The 23166-nt window shown below is 46.3% G+C and overlaps 1 protein-coding gene across 1 annotated transcript in view; it reads right to left on the reverse strand.

Annotated features, from left to right (window-relative positions):
• WNK4 (WNK lysine deficient protein kinase 4) overlaps nucleotides 1–23166 on the reverse strand; it is a 410636-nt gene that overhangs the window by 22399 nt on the left and 365071 nt on the right. The window contains exons 15-16 of the mRNA XM_078645359.1: nucleotides 4624–5594; nucleotides 2457–2541 (exon numbers count right to left, since the gene is read on the reverse strand). Of these exons, the coding sequence (XP_078501485.1) occupies nucleotides 2457–2541; nucleotides 4624–5594 (1056 nt within the window). The remainder of the gene's footprint in view (nucleotides 1–2456; nucleotides 2542–4623; nucleotides 5595–23166) is intronic.

The raw sequence follows: 23166 nt of genomic DNA on the forward strand, positions 1-23166 counted from the left end.
CAAGTGTTTTTGAGCAGTTAAACTGCTCCTCGAGCTCACCTTGTTGTCCATATCTTGAGGAAAAACCTCACCATGAGAAGAATGCTGATTTGTGATACTCAGTGATTAGAGTGGGATAAGATACTAAGAGGAGAAAAGAGAAATGCAATGTTTGCACTGGCTGCAGAGGTTCAGTACAGATTGTACCATGAAGGCCAGAAGTGAGAATAGGGCTGAGGACATGGAGTGCTGAGGGGATTGTTACATCCTAGATGCAATACCCGTATGCAGAAGAAATGAGGTCCAAATTTCCATTGGATCAGAGAAAAGTAGGACCCAATTCTTACAGATTCTCTTGTCGCCAAGGATTTCCAACACCAGTGAAATCACATCAGCTAAGCCTTGCTGATTACATGTGTAAGGCCATAGACATTAGCCACCAGGACACACAGGAGTACCAGGAAACTGCATGTACAAACTCATGAGTACTGCACCTGATTGGGAACTGGGTTCCGTGTTGCAATGGCTTCATATGCCGGAGGACAAGTGAACTGTATTCACAAGCACCTCAGTGGTGAACCTGGGAGGTTGTTGTCCTTGGGGACGCGGTAGATCACAGAGATGGTTGCACAGCTGCTTGCTTAATAGGCAACTTATTGCTAAATTCTGAAGAAATCCTAAAATCTTAAACTCTAGGCCAGAGATTACTGGAGCCCAGGATGGTAAGGAAGAAACAACTAAGAAGCGGGTCTTCAGTCCTCCAAAATTACGGACTAATGTTTCAATTTAGAGTGTTCGACTGTCTCTGACCTGTGATAGCATACTTGCTGCCCACTACACTGGAGACATCAGCTGATGGATGGGATGGGAAGAAACATGAATGGGGGAAATAGGGCTGAGAACTCAGGATTAACATTTACAAATACAAATCATACTGCAGATTAATAGGTCCCAACATTCATTTTTGCCTGCATAAATACTAACATTTTTAGCATCTAGTTTTGCTCTCTAGCACAGCGCTATGCTGCTCAGTCTATCGTAAGAAAGAAAAGGCCAACTTAATTGCTACTGCTTCTTTGCATATTCTAGTAATCCAACTATGCAAATGATTTCTTTTTGCTTCTTTTAATTTTTTGAGACATATATGTGAATGGGTTTCAGTCCACAGTTATCCTTTTGAGCCTTCGTCAGGACTGACGGATTGAACATGGATTAGCCTATGATATGGACACAACCTCAACTGCAGGTGGACCTTTTCATTCCTTCTTTAGGAGCTTGATGAACAGGGTCGCTAGTGTCTATTTCAAAATTGCAGATTTCCAGAATGACCAATGCACCTTTTTTGAGTGATTTATTTATTTATTTATTTTATTTAATTAATTTGTAGAGCGCTCTGTCCCCTAACAGGCATCCTGGCGCTAGCATACTCAGAGTGTAGTATATAAGTGTGCCCACAAAGCAGACAGCAAACTAGGCCTTAGGAACAACCAAGTTGTTAGTCTCCTTCTAAAAAGAAGGAGATCACTGACTTGTCTCAGTTCCAATGGTAGTTCATTTCAAAGTCTAGCAGCTGCTACACCAAAGGTTCTGCCACCCGATTTAACTTTCCTGAACCTCAGTATTTTAACCAATCTCACCGATGAGCAGCGGAGGCTTCTAACTGGAACGTACCACTCAAACTTTCTCTGCATAGAAGCAGGTCCCTGCCCATGCAGGGCTTTAAACACTAGACAGAGGGACTTAAACTGAATTCTCTGTCCTAACGGGAGTGAGTGCAACTCTGCCAAGGCCGAAGAGGAAGAGGACCTTCTAAGCCAACCTAGGGCTAGCTTTGCTACTGTTAACTGAATCCTCTGAAGTCTTTCCAGAAGAAATTTCGGGGAGTCTAAGAGAAGGGCATTGCAGTAATTCAGGCTGCTTAAAATGGTACTTTGTGCCACTAACGCACGCGCTTGAGGAGGCAGCAGGAGAAAGATTTTCCGCAAAGATTTAATAATAGCAAAATCAGTGTGTAGCAGTGCGCAAGCTGAAATAATGGCTATGGTCAAAGTAATTGACATGTATATTTGCTGGTTATTCGCTATTATGGGGTTCAGAATTGCAATATGCTCTCACTTTAGCCAACAAATAGTGTACTATCCAAAATATCTTCATTTCTGTTACAACCTCACGGCTCAAGTATCATTTGATCATCACGTAGTGTTTGCCTAATTCTAAAAACCACGCCTTGTGTTCTCTCATTTCTAATTTTCTTGCACTATTTCTTTTATCAATATTACTCTTTGACCTTAAAAGCTCTTTAACCCACACAAAATGCAACTTTCCTCATATTCTTGAAAAAGAAATGTAAGAGTGACAGAATGTCTACAGTAGTTAAGTTCACTACTAAATTAAAGGAATTACATTTGTTTAAAAAGATGAGGTATGAGAAAAAAGGTGTACTGATAAATAATGACAAGATGCAACAGACAACTTACCGTTGGCATTGGGGAGCCCACTTGCTCCTACAGAGTTCATTCCTGTAGATTCATGAAAGCAGTCTTTGGAAGGTGAAGGGGGCACCTATTAAGAAAGAAAATCTGGCTCCATTACATCACATCTCCCTGATGTCGAATCATAATGTCATTAACAATCATTGCCAATTATGCATCCTTTATTAGTACTAGAGCAACAATCTTCAATATCCCATGTACAAATACATTTGGTATTTGGTATCCCTCCTTCCCTTAGAAACAAAGTCATGTTATGACATTTGTTGCAACCCGACACCCTCTTGTGGCCACTCCACAGCATCTTAAGGCAGCTGACGACAGTCACCTTAATGAAGCGCGGGTCTTATCTTTCTTCGGTTGTAAATGTGAGCATAGGAGGACCCCATTTTGTACGGCCTGTGGACAAAAGGTTGTTCTATAATGAAAATGGCTTTAGAAGCTTTTGAGTACCTTCTGCTTTTTATCCAAAAAGCTGAATGCTGAAATTTTGGTGGAGTCAACAACGTGGTGGGAGTACTCTCCCAAAGATACAAAATTACATGTAGACTAATATGTACTGATTCTGTACGTTTGCTTGATTGGACTTATACAGATCGCACATATGCTAGTGTTCATGTGTTAGAAATAGTTCTTATGATTGTTGACCCAATCACCACTGGACAAGCCCTGAAGGAGTCTGCTGCAATATCTCAGCATAGACGAAACACGTGTTCGCATGGGCAGAGAGTGCTGTACAAGATATGAAAATAAAAAACAAAACTAGTGATAACACAATCTCAAAAGTGATTTGCTGAGTGCTCGGAGAAAGTATTCAAATTGTATGAAAGAACATATTCATCTGAATTTGTCATCCTTGAGTACTAACAGTTAACTGTTATTTGGCATTTTTCATACTAACATAGGAGTTAGATGGAAATTTCTCAAAACTACTAAAGAGATTGCTTGACCTGCTGCTTACCGAAGTAGATTAACTTCAAACTTGAAGACTACATATGTAGTGAGAAAGTTCCCTTATCACCTCATATTGCACAACGGTGCAAGCAAGGGGAGTTTTCCAGCATTAAAGATAAGTTGTCGTGGAGAAAAAGGAGTGAAGAAAGTTCCACTTGATGTGATGAGGATGTTCTCTAGAGTACCTCCTCTGGAGACCCTGCGTTTAATCTACATGAAGAAGTGTGGAGGAGATGGACTACTCATGGACAGCTATGATTTGGTTAGTATTTTCTGACCATTGGTAGGGGTTTTAGTGAATTCAGAAATACTGCACATCTACACAAAAGACAACAAACGGAGTCTGGAGGGAGTAGAGTAGGCAGTTTTAAAAATGATTCTGTAAATCGGCCCTAAAAGTCCGCAAATTTATCTCGATTCTTACTATCGTTGAAAAAATGTAGCTTGCCGAGCCCCAAACTGAACGGATGCTGCATAACATGAAAAAAAACATAAGGAATTAAATTGCATCCTCCGTCAAGGGCGAGGTTGAAAGACCTAAACAAAATAGTGTTAAAAATATGCTACTTTCCACTTCCGAATATTATGTGCCATGGTAATTAAGTTTTATGATATTTATTGGCGCTTCCACCTCTAATTACTCATATTTATTTTTAGCATTTTATATTTATCCACATTTATTTTTGTATACTTTGAAAAACTGAAGTTGCAACTAATACTTATCCACACTTTTTTAACTGATAAAAGTATACACACTAAGATGTCTGCATGTTTATATATATATATATATATATGTATATATATATATATATATATATATATATATATATATATATTTCTCTGTAAGCTTATTTATCGATATTTTGCACTTTTGTTTACCTCCACATACTGTCACTCTGCATTCCTATTGGGCTGCCAGTCATGACTGACAGCTTGGACAGGCAATCGAAAGCAGACCTACTGTCCATGTTCTTCTAATTTTTAAAATAGAGTCAAGGAAATATACTGCTTTCTATTTCATGTATAAAAGTCAGTAAAAACAGAAAATTGGAAACCTTAGTAATAAAAAAATAGACCTTCATCTGAATACCAATAGCTAAAAGCAATAAACTTTTTTTCTACGTTTATTACAAAATTCCTGAATTTGTTTATTAATGCAGGTGACCATATAAAAAAAGGAGATATTAAAATCTTTGCTTACAGATTTGCTCCCCGCCTCATCCATCGCTTGTTTTGTAGCATCTGCAGCAAGTACTCCTCGGGATGAAGGTGCTGCTTTAGTGTTGTCAAACACTCCTGGAGCTTGGTGTGGCAGTGGAGAAGAGACTCGAGAACCCCCTGGTGATGAAAATGTCACAACAGCCTTAGGGGGAGATGGCACCGGTGCTGACACAGCTACAATCGGTTCGACTGCATGATCCCAGGGTAAGATACTTTGCGATCCATGAAAAGGCTGCGTGATATTGGCACCAACAGTCGAAGCTGGCAGGTTCAGTGGGTAGATCTCCTGTGCCCCACTGGAATTAAGGCGCATGTTTTGACACTGTCCATGGGCAGGAGATCTGGGCACCACATTTATCTGAGGCTGGGAGTAGTTATTTTGGTACATTGGCTGACCGTGCAATGGCATATGATGGTGCGGCTGACCGTGGACCGGCATCTGAGGGGGATACATTTGGCTGCCTGGCGGGATCCCTTGAGGTTGCGCGGTAACAGCCGACCCGCCGGGCAGGAAGCTCTGGGCCATGCTCATGGCCAAGGAAAAGACATTGGCCAATGAGAAGAGTGGCGTTGTGGAGGACCACTCAGGAGCTGGTGGGGCAGTAGACACAAAGGGCATGACTGTGTTGTTCATGTTCTGTGGCACCATGCCGCTGCTGAGCATGTGTTGCAAAGAGTTCGGATGCATGATCGGCGGACTCAGAAGACCTTGATAGATGGGGCTTGGGGAGTCGCTTCCACTACTACTAGTGGCAGGGTGTGAAAGAGAAGTGGCTACAGGAAACGGTCTGTGGGCAGGAGAAGCAGGAGAACTTTCCATCTCAAGGGAGCTGAACGCCGACTGGGGACACGACTGGGATGTTGGCATGGAGTGACCCAAAGGGAATGGAGCTGCCAGGTTGGAAGGTGCTTGGCAGGAAGGCCACGTCTTACTTGCTGCCACAAGAGAGCCTGCAAACAGACAAAAAATATGAACATCAACACACTTATATTTTTCTGCACCTGAATGCCCAAAGTTAACTCCTGCATGTCAATGCATGCTTGAAATGTTAGGCAGCAGTACTATTAAAATATGTATATAATGTATATAAGTATATATATAATAAAATAAAAGCATAGCCAACTAAAACATTGAAATAGCCATTGTGGATAATTGATAGATTATCATAATTGTAAAGTGCCACTGTGGCCTAAAATATTTTTTGCATGCTTGGCAAGATATGCCTGCTCCATGAACGGCCAGAACTCCTTACAGTGCATCATCTGCACTACACAGGACAATGCTCCTATCCTCTCATTTAACAACACATACACTTAGCCACTGCCAATCTTGTGTGCCACAAGCCCTCTCGTCGTGGCCTACCCCTCTTTTCCCTTGCACTCCACATTCTACCGCCGCCCTCTTATAATGCACTTCACCTTTGCCGCTACCCCAGCTCTCTTGAAATGCTGCAAATGGGACTGCTAGATAGACAACTACCATCAACCTCGTCTACCAACTCCACAGGGTCAGATATTACAACTCTTTCTTTTCTTAGGTTTAGCACAAATTAGTTTATGGTTAACTGGTACCTGTTAACTTTTATGTTTGTTGGCGGGCTACCAAACGGATGTATCAGGCCAAAGCACTCCAAGGCTACATAGAGGTGGACCACAGCAATGTACAACTCCGAAATTGATCATTAACCCCTTGCACGCTGATGACGAGCTGGGCTCGTCATGAGGTAGCCTCCTGCTACTCTGATGACGAGCCCAGCTCGTCACGTAACATGCGGTTTCGCAAAAGTCAGCGTACGAGCGGAATTCCGCCCGCACGCATGCGGTTAAAATAAATATGCAAAAAAAGCACAAATTCTGAGCTCCCCCACCCTGTAGACCCACATTCTTTACCACCAACCTCTCATGCAATGTCAAGCCCTTCTGTAATACTCACTCATCCTTTCTCCTGCTATTTTGCAATGTTCTGCCTCCTAAACAAAAACACAACCTACTTGTGGTACCATGGCGCTTTCCTCACACTTCATTTAGGAGCGTCCCATGCAGGTAAGAGTGGTAGGGTGGAGTGGTGTGGGAGTCGACAAACGGCAACAAGGGAAATTTAAATTAAAAATAAAGAAAACCACTAACCTTGCGCCCACTCCATCGCCGACTCAGCAATGTGGCGAGCGCAAGGTAAGTGATTTTTTCTTTTTTAAATTTAATTTTACCTCATTGTTAACTGTCGACAGCCCCACCCCCATCCCACTGCTCTTACCTGCACGGGCCGCTCCTGACTTCACATGTGATCTCTGCCCTCAGGACATAGTGCTACTCCTCCAACCCTACCTTCTCTGGCAACCTTTTAACGCTCACAGTACTCCTTCAGCAGGGGAGTAGCTCCTGGGAGGGGCACATTTTTGTCAAGTGGAGGACTGGATCTCCGAGGACACATGCAAGAGAGCAGAACTTCTGTCCAAGGACCAAATGGGGTGTTTGATGTCTGGATTATCCTCTCTGACAGTCAGCTGGTTGTGTCTGGAGGTGTGCCATGAGGACAGTGTGGGGGTCTGCCTAAGAGTGTAATGAGGGTCTTCTGTAGGGCTGCTGGAGGTGCCTTAGACGACAGTGAGGGTCTTTAGAAGCTGGCTGAGGGAGTGCCACAACCAAATGGGGATGACTGAAGACAAACTTCAGGTCTCTTGAGAGTATGTTGGAGGTATCCAGGGCACAATAATAGTTGATGAAGAGCATTAAAGCACCAGATGAAGTCTCTGGGGGCATGCTCATTTATTGCAAGGCCATATTGAGGGTGTCTGGGGGTAAAGCAAGGATCTTCGAGAGCCCACCTGGGCTGTTGAAATACAAGACGGTGGCATTTAAAGTCAGGCTGAGGGACAGCAGAGCATGTCTAGAGGTCAATGGTGGTGTGTAACAGGGGTCTGTCTCTAAGAGACTGTCAGGGATTTCTGAGAGTGGTCCAGAGTTACTTTAAGAGATGGAGAGAGCGACTGGGTCTTGCGACTGGCTGAGGTCTCAAAAGGTCTGCATGGAACGTGTGAAGACAGGCTAAGGATCCCCGAGGGACATTTGATAGCATCTAATGACAGCTGTTGGTGTATGAAGGGCTGGCGGAGGTAGCTAATGCTGAAATAAGAGTTTCTGGAAGCTGGCCGAACCTTACGGTCATAGAGGATATGACAAAAGGCACTGATAGGGGTTCAGGGCACTGAGAATGGGGATTGGGGTGTTTGTCATGACTAACTTGGGGTGTTTCTGATAGTAAGCTGTTGGTCACTAAGGGCTGATACTCCTGGGGGACTATCTGCAGATGGCCAATGATCTTTTTGGGTTCTCTGAATACCTTTCAGGGCAGAGTAAGGGTCTGGCTGTCTGATGGATAGCAAAGGGAACAGAGGTTCAGCTCACAGCAGCTGGAGGTGAGCTGAGGATTGCGATGGTCAGAATTACGTCTGCGAAGGCTCCTATAGACATCTGAAGAATTGATGCTGGTGTCAAATGGCCATCTGATGATGCCATGGACCTGTTGGTGTTCACTGGCGAATGCTGAGGCTCTCTGAGGACACGCTAGTCTTCTCTGATGGAGTCTGTTTGGGGCATGTGCCCCGTGTGCCAACGCCACAATACGTGTTCAGCTCTGACCCTCGCACCTCTCATAGCACCTGTGCTGTCTCTCAATAACCCTTCAGCTCTACCCCTTCACATGACGTATTCTCAGTCCACATCTAATAAAACCACTTCAGCTCTACCTACTCATGCATCACACGTCAACTCTGCCCTTTCACTACACCCTGCAGGTCTGCGCCTCAGACCTTAAATGCCTCTCATAACCCCACCCTCTCACTTCACCCTGTCAGTTCTACATTACACCTCCCATGCCAACGACACCTGCACGCTGTCCCATTTGCTGTGCTCCCTCACTCTTCACATATGCCAACTTTGCCTTCGAACAACACCGCTTCAGCTTAATCCCAACATCCCCTTAGATACTCACACCTCAAATGCCAGACCCAACCCCTCACAAAAACCCTTCTACTCTGCACCCTCACATGCCACATACAATGTATACATCCACATACTATAGACACTGAATTGAGTGATTCTTCTGTGGTGGAGTTTTTTGCATAATCATAGAGTGGTCGCACTTGCCTCATAATCCGGCATCTTCTTTATAATTTGCAGATTTCAACAAAAAAATGTTGTCTCGTATTCAAAAATTACAAAAAAGTCCTACACATGCTGCTACGCTGCGGTGTGCCCACTGCAAAGGTTAGCTGGCTGTCCTTAGTTGGTGATTGCTATCTGCATTCATGTGTAAACTGATACTAAATTATGTGAAACCTTTGTTCAAACAGAATTAATGTCTGTTAAAATGCAAAGTAGGAAAATAATGCAACCACCGCAAAGAACGCATAATTTAGCTTTTCTTGCCGCATAATTTAGTCAACCTTGCTGCACAATTTGGCCCTTCATTGTCGCATATAATTCCAGTGGCGCATAATTCCAGTGGCACAACTATGGTTAATAGATGCTGGTCCCAGTACAAGATTTTATGATATCCTGAATCTAAACCCTCCAGGCAGATAGAGTCTAGATAGGAGTTTAAACTGGCATGTGTCCGAGAGTGTGTGCCAATGGAGTACATTCTCATCTCACTGTTGGCAACTGAGCACCACCCTTAGGCCAACAGAATCTAATTATCAAAGGAAACATGCAGTGGATCAAGCGTAGAGACAAGTGCTGTCTTCAGAACACCCACGACCTAGTAGCTGTTCTAATGAATTGTGCATAATGTGTGGCCCCGTCATTAATGCATACTAATTAAGCACAGGTAATACCCAAGCCTTGGGCGCCCTGACTTGCAGTTTGGTATGAATATTTGTGCATTTTCCTGTTGGCTCATTAAAGCAAAAACCGCAGATGTGAGCTTTATTGCCAGATGCCAGGGTTCAGCTATTTCTTGCCAATTAACTTTAAGGAAGTTATGGATTTGCATCCCTCTTGGAGGGTGCAAATTCTCCTATGTACTTTTAGCCGAGCTAAAGTTTCTCTGCATTGAGAGATCATGTTCACTATATGGCAATATAACGTTCCCTTTGTAGGACTACTTTTTGTGAACAACACATGTTGGAACTGCCAAAAGGAGAGAGGCGACCTCGCTCACCTAATTTTTTACTGCACCAAAGTTACGAGTTTCTGGAATGAGGTTAGGAACTTCATCACTAAGATAGCAGGACGGGAAATACAACCAGGCTTTGTGGGGCTAGCCACTGCATTCATGGCCCCAGATCTAGACTCCAAGGGGGATAGAGACCTGATAGACCTTCTCCTCACTACAGCAGTGAAAAAAACCCTACTAGCGAACTGGAAAGACACAGGGAAGGCGACCTTCAAAGGCTGGGTCAACTGGATCACCTTCCTCAGAGGGGCGGACAACATAACGGCACTGCATGCACCCAACCACACAGCAAGGGACGAAATGTGGGCCTCACTGGATAGGCACTTGGGTCCAAACAAACCCCCATAGAAGCTGTCAAACTCTGACCACCGAAGCCAATGGTCGGCACTGGATGCTCACCGTGGAGAAACATCAAACATCATAATGCTCTGTCTCCCCTCCCCCACACCTACCTTCTTCCACTCCTCCTTTCCTCACTCCTCTCTGAGAGCACAACAGTGTTACCTGGAACAATTTACGCCAATCAGCAGTTCGAGCGTTTGTGACTTACTTCCAGCCATACGAGCCACTATGCCTTATGTAACCCCAAAGGCGTTTGTATTCACCCTCACACACTACTACTGTACTGTGTATATATATATATATATATATAAATCTTCAATAAAACCTTTTGAAATCAAAAAAAAAAAGCAAAACTTTGAAGAAGTTTACACTGCAAGTTTACTGTGGCCAGGGTTTTCTATACACAAGTGTATTTGATGCAAAAACATTTGTTATTGGTAAGTAAGGATGTGTGCAACATCCATTGCTGCAAAAGGCAGACTTGTTCAGGAAGCAAAGAGCCTATGAAGAGTGGAGCCTGGGCTTCGATGCCTCATCAGGGGTAGTAAGCGCTACATAAACGCAATTACAATTGCATAGATGAGATAACTAGGCCTGGGCAGTGACCTCCGCTCCATTCGCGTAGTTTTCTGCACTTCGTGCATAGGAGTTTTTTCCCCGCTCGCGGATGCCAACAATAAGTTGGTGAGCGCGAGCTGCCGCTTGGGTAGAATTTCTACCAGAATGGCAGGAAGGTCAGCGCTAATGGCAGGAAGATCAGCACGAACGGCAGTTCGCGCCACACTCCGCCACTTGCGGAACTCTGTGGAATTTTCCTGTCACTTCGCGGAGTTCCACGTAGCAGAGCTCCACGAACTCCACCCTGGCCTTGCGATAGCGCCCTGCCTGGGCAATAGAAATTGGGATCCTCCCTCCCGCTGGTGAATAAACGAGGCAGCAGGGGGCCCATTTTGCGTTCACAAGTAGCAGTGACAGGCCTCTGAACACAAACATTTTCGTACAAATGAATTGAATCACAGCCAGGCTCTGACTGGCCTAGAGGGCAATCAGGCAGTGCCTGAAGGGCTGGTCTGGTAAGAGAGGTCAGTGTGTTCGACAGTTTTGGGGAGTTTGTGGGCCTGTTTTATGGTCTGTTGGGACGGTGTTTACTCTTGGTTTCCCTGATATTAAAACAGACATTGTAGCAAGCTCAAATCCATGCAGTCTTCCATATCTTGCAAAGCATTTATAGAGCGTGTCTTTACAAGTTCAAAATTGCCTGTTTGCAGGAAAGGGCTACTTTTTTTTTTTAGCTATCTAAGTCAGTAATCAGAGGCCACTTTTCTTTTGGTGCCTGGGCCTATTTTCTGTACCAGCCCCACCCTGCCCACAGCTCAACTCTCTCGCTCTGTTGCCAGGTTGTTTGTTGCGTAGGAGAGGGTTCTTTGTGTAAGGGGTGTGTGGATGATGGGAGGGAAAGACAGGAGACTGAATGGGCGGTAAAATGTTAAAAAAAATACAAAAATCCCTTTAAACTGGAGCCAATTGAGAATGGCACTGCTGTCATCAAGGCCTTAATGCAGACAGCTCTGTGCGCCCCAATCAAGACTGGCGCCCTGGGCCGCGGCCCAGCTCACCCATGCCAAAAGACAGCCCTGCCTATGACACTTACCCCTTAATCGCATGAGGTGTCGGTAGGTACATTGTACATGAGTGCCCATCACTACTACCACACAACAGATGTGTAAAACTACTGTGCAGACTAGGTTATTACTTCTCCCATCAAGATACTTCGGGTCAGGGGTCACTTCACTACCAGGATGCCCTAACCCTGATCCCTCGCGTGGGGATGGTCTAGAGAAGATGCTCTAAGTTTCTTCACAGTTAAGGTACATTTTTCTGGTTATTTTATTCCACAATTGTCCTCACCTCCAATGAGAGCTTTGAAGCTACCATCTAGTTGCCAAACCGCTCTGGTGAAAAACACTAAATGAATATAAAAAATTGCCAGCACGCAGAGGTTGCTAGACCCCCAGCCTCTGAGCCCACCCATGCCAGCTCTCAAGCCTTACATACCTTTTCCTAGGAGTTCCTGATTATTGCCTCACCAGAAGCTCCTGTTTAAAGCGCTCTAAATACCAGAATTTACTATTGCCCAATTAAACAATTTACCAACCTTAGAAAGATGAAAGTCTAAGATGGTCTTGCTGGGGAATTTGTGTCAAGTAGGTCACAGCAGATATCACCAGCGAGCGTTTAACTCACCGAGTCATCCTCCCAGCTTGGTACGTGCTACTGTACTATTCACTTATGTTTCTAAGGAACTATAGTGCCATAATGTCTTTAACGTCATTATCTTGCTCCAATAAGGTGTTTTAGTTTCGTTTGACCCCCAAGTGTGTGATAACCCGGCTCCGGCCTGAATCCCTGCTCATCTTCGCGCGTGCACCTTTCCTCTGTTTGCCATCACAACTCACATCCCTGTGTTTATGTTAATGTGGATCTAAAATTAGCATGAGCGGCATGACGTGATCCCTTTGTAAGCCCCCAGACAAAGATCGCTGCACAATATTTATCCACAAAGAGACAGGCCAGGCCCATTGTGCTGGCGCAGCAGCTGGATTTGTGATACTGGGCTCTGTGTTTATCTAAGGTGTCAGCTGTGCTGCAGCTGAGCTCCAGACTGGCAGCCACCTGCTGGCACCACAGGGTCAAGGGCAGCACAGGAAGCGGGCAAATGTTGTAACTGCTCCTTTGCAGAGGTGACACATGGAAATAAATTGCCTATAGGCAGGGCCATTGAAATTAAACAATTCTGAGGCCAGTGCAATTTCCACATAACTATGCACAAGCCCAGACTAGGCCCATGGCTTAAGTACTCTTCTTGTATACCATCTCCTCCCTTTATTTTCTATTCTCTTTCTTTCTCTTTCAGCTGCCCCTACTCTCCTAGCAAGACATTGTAATGGCAGCCAGCCATTTATAAGATCTACCTGTAACCATGGCAACAACAGCCAAGTTGGGCTGAAACCTTATAACGGTAAAGCGATCTTACCTGACTGTAAAATGTTATAAAATGCTTTGAAATTAAAAAAAATACGGATTGCCCACTGAATACATCATTTACTGCATTATCTGCAGGTTTTCACAAAAAGTGTTTCTAGCTCAATCGGATAAAACAAGACAAAATGTGTTCCCACGCAGTGGAAGGCCCTTCATAAAGTTTTACCAGTCCTCTTTCACTTGCTTATTACTGCATTTGGTTGTACTGGTAATAATCAGGTAAAATCCTTACCCACTTTTACCATTTAAAAATAAATCATGAAATACTATCACAAAATGTGCATCACCACACCGCACATTTTGTCTTTTCTTGATGCATGATGTAGGCAATCCTGTTGCATAATTTGGTCCTTCCCTGCCACATAATTCAAGGGGCCCTGCCTGTAGGGTCTGTGGCAGTGTCCTGGAGTCAGTTCAGTCAGTGCTTTCAATGAGCCGGTACTCACCGGCATTAAGTACCAGCACTGGCGTAACGAAAAGTGAGGAGGCCTCCCTGCACCGTACTTAGGGGGGCCCCCTCCGGCCTCAATCAGGAGCTTTAATGCCAAGGGGGCCCCTTGGAGCTAGGGGCCCCCCGCACCGCGTGGGCTGCGGGGGCCTGCGTTACGCCCCACTTCCGAATTTTCCGCCCATCAGTACTTCTCTTTAGTCAGGGAGAGTACCGGTACTCTGATGGACAGAGTGGCAGGCTCAGGGTACCGTAGGGTCGTCTACCAGGGCAGGGCAGGTGCCGCTCTGCTGCTGATACTCTGGGGATAGCGAAACCGGGAGGACCACTCAGAAGGAGAGCCGCCGCGGAGTAAAGGTGCACACACTACACTCGACATAGTGTGTGTAAAACCCGTCCCACCTTATGATTCCGATGCTGTAGATTCAGGCCAGTGTGTCATGCAACAAGTGAGGTGCATCCCACAGAGCAGGACAGGATGGGAAGAGAGAGCGGGGAATTTGTTCCAGGGGGATCTGATCATATATTGAGGCAGAGGTAGAGGGAAAGAAAGGACAGGGACTGAGAGATGACAGGAGACAGTCAGATGCTCATAGGATAACAGAGGCGGGGGAGAGATGCAGGTCACAGAGGCATCAAAGAGAGAGAGAGGGGCAGCTTAGCGACGAGGGAAGGGATCAGACAGGGAGAGAACAAAGTGCAAAAGATAATGAGAGACTGGGCAAGGAAGGAGGATGCAGCAGGGAAGGAACCGCTCGTGTGAAATATAGTGCGCAAACCACCGGATAGGACCTCAGAGGAGAGGGAGAAAAAGGAAAGAGACACGCTTTAAGGACAGGGCTGACAATGGGAATAAAAGACAGCGGAAAAGAGTTAGGGCGGAGCCAGACAAAGAGAGACTATCACCGATACCCTGTGGTAAAAGTCAGTTTAAGATAGGACACAGCATCATGTGTACTTTTACAGAATGTAAAGCACATGGGGTCATAAGTATCTAGCCCTTTTCCTGTTCGCAAACGGGCCGATTCTCAGAATCGTCCCGTTTGCGAATAGGGAGCAGGGCATCTCAAATTAGAGAATCAGAAGATATGCGATTCTCTATTTTGAGACTGCATTTAAGAAATCGCAAATTGAGATTCCTTAAATGCAATATATGAAGCACGGAAAAAGTGCAATTTGCCCTTAAGAAATCACAAATTAACACCAACTTCATGTTGCTGGTATTTTGCGATTTCTTTAAAAATTGCACTTTTTTGCATTTCTCAAAGTGCCATGTAGCGCACATACATTCCCTTAGGGCATGTATGTGCGCCACATGTGTACACATATATATTTCAGGGGTGCAACAGGGTGTCCTTTTGACACCCTGGTACCCTTGAAATTGCATTCTCAATTTGCGATTCTCTAATTGCGAATCGCAAATTGAGAATGTCTTCCCATTCATCTTGTCACCTTGGAGGATGTGGAATGTCTGATTTTATACTCATGGACATGTCTCAGTGAACCGTGGATTACAGGCTGCCAAACATGGTTGCCCACGATTCAGCCATGTTATTGTCCATACACTTGACAGTGGTTTGCCTCCTTGACCACTGCAATGTGATACTCTTTCTCTTCAGTGGCATAAAGTAGGCCCATACAGTGCCTATGAATATCGAGAGGCTGCTAGCCTAAGCCACATTTTAGGGGCTCCTCAGCAGTTTCCAGCAAGGGGATCTCACGTTTTTTGTGCCTGCCACCTTTTCCATACTCATCAGCAATAGTCACAGATGTGAGTGAAATGGGACCTCAGACTCCAAGCCTATTCAACCTTGTTCTCTTTTCTGACACTGATAAAATATGTGACAATGCGAAAACATTGGATGGAGGGCCTAATTGCTAGGGTTCTCGCCAGGAGGCACTGCAGCTTGGACTGTTTTTATTCCTCTGTGCCTGTACTTGCTTTCTTGCCCAGACTTGTTTTATTCCTCTGTGCCTGTACTTGCTTCTTTGCCCAGACTTGTTTTTATTCCTCTGTGCCTGTACTTGTTTTCTTGCCTAAACTTGTTTTTCCTTCCTGTGCCCATTTCTCCCGCGGCCCCCACCCGTTTTTCCTGCTGCTGCCCCCCTGCCCCCCTACAATCCCATTCGGCGCCCTGCCTCCCAGCTGCTTCTCCCTCCCTCATCCCCTCATATGGAGGCCGCACAGCCTGGACCGCGCCCAGCACCAGGACCCCCGGGACCCCACGAACGCCACGACGTCCGACACCGCTACGATGCCAGAACCCTCCTCGTACTCAACACCGGACGATCATACACCTGCTTCCTGGCCGCCCCGAAGCGCACCCACTGGGCTTTCACCTGCTGGAACTGCAGCTTCACATGCATCCGCCCCACCATGCTGCCGACCAGGAAAGGACCCAACCATCTCAGATGCATCCTTCTCAACACCCGCTCTGCCCGCAACCACGGCGTTGAACTCTGGGACCTACTCGACTCAACCTCCCCAGATGTCGCCTTCCTGACGGAACCTGGCTGAACCCCGCCTCGGCACCCGACATAGCCATAGCCATCCCGGAAGGCTACAAGATCACCTGCAGGGACCGCACCAACAGAGCAGGAGGAGGTATCGCCATTGTCCACAGGAACTCTCTCAGAGTCTTGACCAACACTGATGACCCTTCAGCATCGCCGAACACCTCCACTTCCAGATCCACACCGACCCAAACACCACTTTCAGAGGAACCCTCATCTACAGACCCCCCTAGACCCCGACCACAGTTTAGTGACTCCATCGCCGATTTCGTCAGCACACATGCCCTCGCCTCCACGGACTACATCCTCCTCGGGGACCTAAACTTCCACCTCGAGAACAACAACAACACCAACTCCACCACCCTGATCGACAACCTAGCCAACCTTGGACTCAGACAACTCGTCACAACACCCACCCACTCCGCCGGTCACACGCTTGACCCCATCTTCTCCGCAAGCCCCCACATCTCCTTCAACCACACCACAGAACTCCACTGGACCGACCATCGCTGCATCCACTTCACCTTCAAGAAACCCACCACGCACCACCGCGCCCAACTATGCCTCGCCGCTGCTGGAGCAAAGTCACCGAAGACCAGCTAACCACTACCCTCGCCCAGAGCCCACCCGCCGACCCGGACACCGCCGCCCGCAACCTCAGACAGTGGCTCAACGACTGCGCCAACACCCTCGCTCCGATCAAGAAAAACTAAAACAGTCACACCAACAAGAAAGCCAGCTGCTTCACTGAAGAAATCCGGGCCTCCAAGCAAACCTGCCGAAAGCTGGAGAAGATCTGGCTCTGTGAACGCACACTGGACAGCCACGCGGCCCACAAGAACGCCACCCGCAGACACCATCACCTCATCAGATCTGCCAAAAGGGCCTACTTCAAAGACCGCCTAGACACCAACGCACACAACAGCAAAGAGCTCTTCAACATCGTGAAGGAACTCTCCAACCCCAGCTCCAACACCAACGATGTCCCACCCTCGCAGGACCTGTGCGACTCGCTGGCCACCTTCTTCCACCGCAAGATCACAGACATCCATGACATAGCCATAGCCATCCCGGAAGGCTACAAGATCACCTGCAGGGATGTCTTCAACATCGTGAAGGAACTCTCCAACCCCAGCTCCAACACCAACGACGTCCCACCCTCGCAGGACCTGTGCGACTCGCTGGCCACCTTCTTCCACCGCAAGATCACAGACATCCATGACAGCTTCAATGCCACGACCACCCCGACAACCACTGAGACCTCCGCCCCCACGACCACCATCCGCACCAACTGCCTGCTCTCCTGGACCAACATCAACAACACCATCAAGATCATGAGCACCATCCACTCCGGATCGCCGTCAGACCCTTACCCACACCACATCTTCAACAAAGCCAGCACACCCATTGCACCCCATCTCCGGAAAGTCATCAACACCTCCTTCGAGACAGCAACCTTGCTGGAGAGCTGGAAGCATGCCAAGATCAACGCCTACTCAAGAAACCCAAGGCGGACCTCAAGATCTTCCGTCCCATCTCCCTGCTCCCGTTCCTGGCAAAGGTAATTGAGAAGACCGTCGACAAACAAATGACCCGCTACCTCGAGGAGTACAACATCCTGGACCCTTCCCAGTCGGGGTTCCGCAGCAACCACAGCACCAAGACTGCCCTCATCGCTGCCACCGATTACATCAAGTCCCTGCTGAACAACGGAGAAACGACGGCCCTCATCCTCCTGGACCTGTTAGCCATCTTCGACATTGTCTGCCACCACACACTATGAACACGCCTCCACAACGCCGGGATCCAAAAGAAGGCCCTGGACTGGACCACCTCCTTCCTCTCCGGGAGAACACAGAGAGTCCGCCTTTCCCCCTTCCGCTAGGAAGCCACCAAGATCATTTGCGGCGTACACCAGGGCTCATCCCTCAGCCCAACTCTGTTTAACATCTACATGGCACCGCTTGCCCACGTCGCCCGTCGGCACGACCTCAACATCATCTCCTATGCCGATGACACCCAGCTGATCCTCTCCCTCACCAAGGACCCCCACACCGCCAAAACCAACCTTCACGAAGGAATGAAGGCCGTCGCTGAATGGTTGAGGAACAGCCGACTGAAGCCGAACTTGGACAAGACGTAAGTCCTCATCCTCGGATCCACCCCTTCGGCCTGGGACAACTCCTGGTGGCCGACCGCACTGGGAACCGCCCTAACACCCACCGACCACGCACGCAACCTAGGGGTCATCCTTGACTCCACCCTCTCCGTGACTAAACAGGTCAATGCCGTCTTCTCCTCTTGCTTCAACACGCTCCGCATGCTCCGCAGGATCTACAAGTGGATCCACACTGAAACAAGAACGGTCACCCATACGTCAGCACCAGGTTGGACTACAGAAATGCCCTCTATGCAGGAGCCTCGGCCAAACTCCTGTGATGGCTCCAATGCTCTGCACTCCTGATCCTCGACATCCCTCGCCGCAGCCACATCACACCCTACCTGAGAGACCTGCACTGGCTCCCGGTCAACAAGAGGATAACCTTCAAGCTCCTCACCCACACACACAAGGCACTCCACAACAACGGACCAACGTACCTCAACAGACGACTCAGCTTCTACACCCCCAACCGGCAGCTCCGCTCCGCGGACCTCGCCCTCGCCACAGTCCCCCGCTTCCGAAGAGCGACCTCCGGTGGCAGATCGTTCTCCCACCTCGCCGCTAAGACCTGTAACACCCTCCCCATCCACTTACGGCAGACCCAAGTCCTGCTGACCTTCAGAAAACTCCTCAAGACCTGGCTTTTCGAGCAGTAGCAGCATTCCCCACCCCAGCGCCTTGAGTCCCTCACGGGTGAGTAGTGCGCTTTACAAATGATATGATTGATTGATTGATTGACTACTTCAGGCCCCCAAAGCTGTAGGAATGGCTCGGGAGGCAGTAAAGTAAATTTTAATGCATATTGCATCAATAATAAGCTGTTGCTGTGGTCATCGGTAAATTAGCCAGACAGTGCCACCTTGTGGCAGACTGTCAAAAGCGTTGGTGTTGACAGTTAAGTGCCGGTGCCGAGCACTAGAAACAAGTGGCTCAAATGTAAATGTAAATGTAAATGTAGTATACTTGTAAAGCGCACAGCTGCCCCAGCAACGGGGCGTCCCGGCGCTGTATAACTCTGGGGAACCCGTCCTGCCTTTCCCTGTGGGATGGTCCCTTGCTGGGAGTCCCCAAAGTGGAGCCAGGCATCCCCGGAATTGGTGGGGCCGTTGTGGAGATTAGGCAAGCTAATGCCCAGAGTTGCCGAGTGGAACCCCTGATTAGAGTAAGCACCGAAGCGAGAATTATCGAGTCCGCTGACCAAGGTCCACGACCCTGCCGCGTCGGGAATTGAACCCTGGTCCCGGGCTGACTTCTGCTCTCAGGCCTGCCGCCTCTAACCAGTGAGCCACACTACTCCACAGGAGAAATGAAGCAAGCAATGGGTTAGCTGCAAAAAGCAATAATAATGGGGTCATTTGGTCTTAAAAAACTGGTGGCTCTTACACAGCAGGTCCTTTGGGGGCGATATATCTAGAACAAAGACCTTGTGCTTCATTAATACACATTCATGTTTCAAGAGCTGATTTCCACCTGAAGAACACTGCAGGTCATCGACTGACCCTTTCCCCTCCCTGATGCTATCCGAAGAGTTATGGCCAGTGCACCTCTTACAATTTCAGAGTTTCATCCAGACTACCTACAGCAACGCTCTGAGAAGTGCTAAAATATACATCACATAGGGTGCCACACTACCTTGAGAGGCTCCTGTAGACAAGTGCTTAGCCAGGCAGAAGCAAACAAGTAAGGGTTGTGTGCATGAACGCTGTTCTATATGCTTCATAATGTTGGCATGCATTAATATCTTAAATTCATGATAAAATAGTTCACTTCTTTTAATTGGATGATACTAAGTAAATACCTCAATGGTCACAAGTATGCTAGGCCTGAACTTCGGGCCTCAGGAACAGCATGAGTTTTTCTGCTTTATTTTGTGCAGAGTGTGTGTCTAAAATGTCCGCACATCATCTGCTAAGGCAGGGCACAAGTCGTAAAAAAAGAAGTGGGTGGATGCTGTCACCAGAAGTGACGTCGCGACAGGAAGTGACGTCACGAAAGGTGCCGAGGTCCTCGTCCCAGAGAGGCCAAATAGTGAAGTCCAGCTGTTTGGCAGTGGGGATGGCGTCCCCACGGTAAAAAAAGTGGGGGGATGCCGTCCACCCGCGTGGTACCCCGACTCGAGCCCTGTGCTAAGGTTTCTTCAGCTCACAAGGGTATGTCCATCCTCTGCTTAGTGTTTACAGTGGCCGCAGACATCTTCTGCAGACTGACCATGCACAGCTTACGCTGGTGGAATCCAAACGTTACAATGGAGAGTTACTTCCACACTTCCCAATATTTGTAATAGAAGAATTGAGTTCAGCTTCATGATGCACATATGGGTTCCAGGTACACTAGGCCCCACCTGCTCCATAGACTTCTTAATGGGAAACAACATTCTAAAAGTCCATTGGAACTGGAGTGGAGCGGGAAGAACGACCAGAGGAATGCGGTCAAATTGGATGCTGACTTGAAAGCCTTCTGACTTACAGATGAGAGGTCTTATATGAAAAAAATAAACACAATAGAGAAATGATGACACAAGTCAAGTAGGGTTTTAAACCCAATAGGTCAGGGATTGTTGTTGTGTGTACCATATTCACTCCGAATGTATTCTTAATTGGTGAGGCATTCCTCATTGTGATGGCCCTCAAGACCTGGCTGTTCGAATAAGCCTCTGGGGCCTGCAAGTGCCTGATACCCTATTGAGTATTAGCCATGCTTTATAAATCCTGATTGATTGATTGATTTAATAATTGATGGATCTTTTTGCCACATAGGCATGTAGTCCCGGGTCTCTGCCAGGCACAACCTAAGAATACACATCAAAAGTTTTTCATTTTATTTATTGCTGTCTGGTCTCCTTATTCCCTACTATGCTTCTGATTGATTACACCTACTTTATTTGCCAGTGAACACACCTTGTAGGGTTTCAGTAGGGCTGTGTCAGAAAGCTGATATGCAACGTAAAAGTCTACTGAAAAAAGTATTCATAAATCTGTGATGTCCACCTTCAATATCCAAGTTTTATGGGAACTTTAGCTTTGCTCTTGTTTTTTGTCGTTCTGGACAGCTCGGTGGAAAACATCCCTGTTGGCATATTCCCATTCCAAGGCAATGATATGAACCTTGTATTGCAAGTACAGTGGCAGGAAATCCGTCATGTAAACATACCAATAGGCTTTCTTCACTGGTAAAGCCAATATCTTCGTAAAAGGGCAAAATCATCATGATATTTTTAGATTGTCTGGTTGGACCAGATGTATTAAAGAGCGATGGATAGAGTATATAATTCTCTTCTAAAAGTCAACTAGATGTGTTACAAAAATATGGACTATAGGTACAACGACTCTGGCAATATGGCTTAATTTTCAAGCCAACCGAAAGTGACCAATCCCGCTAGCCTACCTGCATGCATGAGAAGAAGGATGTAGCATCCAATTGGGTGTTATCATGCCACACTACTGTGTCAGATGCTGTCTCCAGGTTAAACACGTATTGTGTACCATGTCTCGCCAATATTGTATGAAAAAGCATGGAAACTTCAAAAAGACTCCACTCTGGTCACCCAATTTACTTATATCCGAAGACCCTGCATGATGAAGGATCGCAGTCTAAATGCAACGTTAAGACTGAGCATAAACTCACCATTGCCTGATGTCCAATAGAAATGGTTAAAGTATGTATTTTAAAAAGTGTGCTGGATGAGAATTCCTTATTGTAATGGTCTTGATGATTCTAATCTTGAGAAAGCTCTACTTGTATATCAGAACCAACAGGGCGAAACACATGCCGGCTGCATGGGCAACATAAAGATATCAAATATCAACAATACATTTCTAATTGAGCTCATAGCTGCATATCAACTTGATTTGAGAAAATAACAGTTACTGAGGATAAATGACAGGAGAAATACAATTGCAACCAATTTAAAAAAAAAAGGAGAAGCACAACAACAAACTGGAATTTGCGCTCACAATCAGATTACTGGCCCCATCATAATTAGTGTAACGCTCAAATCAGTTTAACCAAGGACTTCTTGAATCATGTCCACCAAAACTTCAAAAGCGTAACAACTTGTGTATTCCAGGACAAGATTTAGGGCACGTTAGTCAAAGATTGAAACAGTTATAACAAAAAAAGTGGAGTTTTAATTCCAAATGGATAGTTTAAGCTAACAGGAACATATTTATGGAGGTAGAGAATGAGCAATTGTGTATTATGGCCTAAAAAAGACAACATTTCTGGTGAGATGGCACTCCATGCTAGTATGAAAGGTGTGCAAATATTGTCAGAACTCCATCATCCATTATCTGTAACGTATTTCTTATAGTTTTACGTATGAAAATAATTATTGTAGGCAGTACCACATAACACTGTTGTGCTTTGTAGTATGGTATGTCAAATGACCGAGTTCTCAATTCACAATGCACGTGTGCAATGTCTTCTCTGAATTATTTAATATAAATAATTCATGGTATTAAGTCATTCCTGTGAAGTATGAATTTTCAAAACCACAGTGATCCACAACTTTTAAGAACATTGATTTTTACCACATATATTTAGCTATGATAGCATCCCTAATTCACACCTCCTGCCCATTCCCAATAGCCATACTGGTGGTAATCAGCAGACATTGTTGCCTAATGGACACCAAGTATGGCATGTGTTCATGCGAACTACTGCTGTTACTCACCAGGATTGTCCCTAAAAGTGATTAATAGGGGGGCACACAATTGGCCCAAAAAACTGGCAGTGTCCACATATAACAGGCAGAAGAATGTATTTCCTCAACCTGAAGGGCAGTTGGATATATGAATATGTGTCAAGGTAAGTTGACTGGTTTTATTTTTCCTTGTTGCAC

This window comes from Lissotriton helveticus, chromosome 5_1, assembly GCF_964261635.1.
Source record: "Lissotriton helveticus chromosome 5_1, aLisHel1.1, whole genome shotgun sequence".
In the NCBI taxonomy this organism is placed as follows: Eukaryota; Metazoa; Chordata; class Amphibia; order Caudata; family Salamandridae; genus Lissotriton; species Lissotriton helveticus.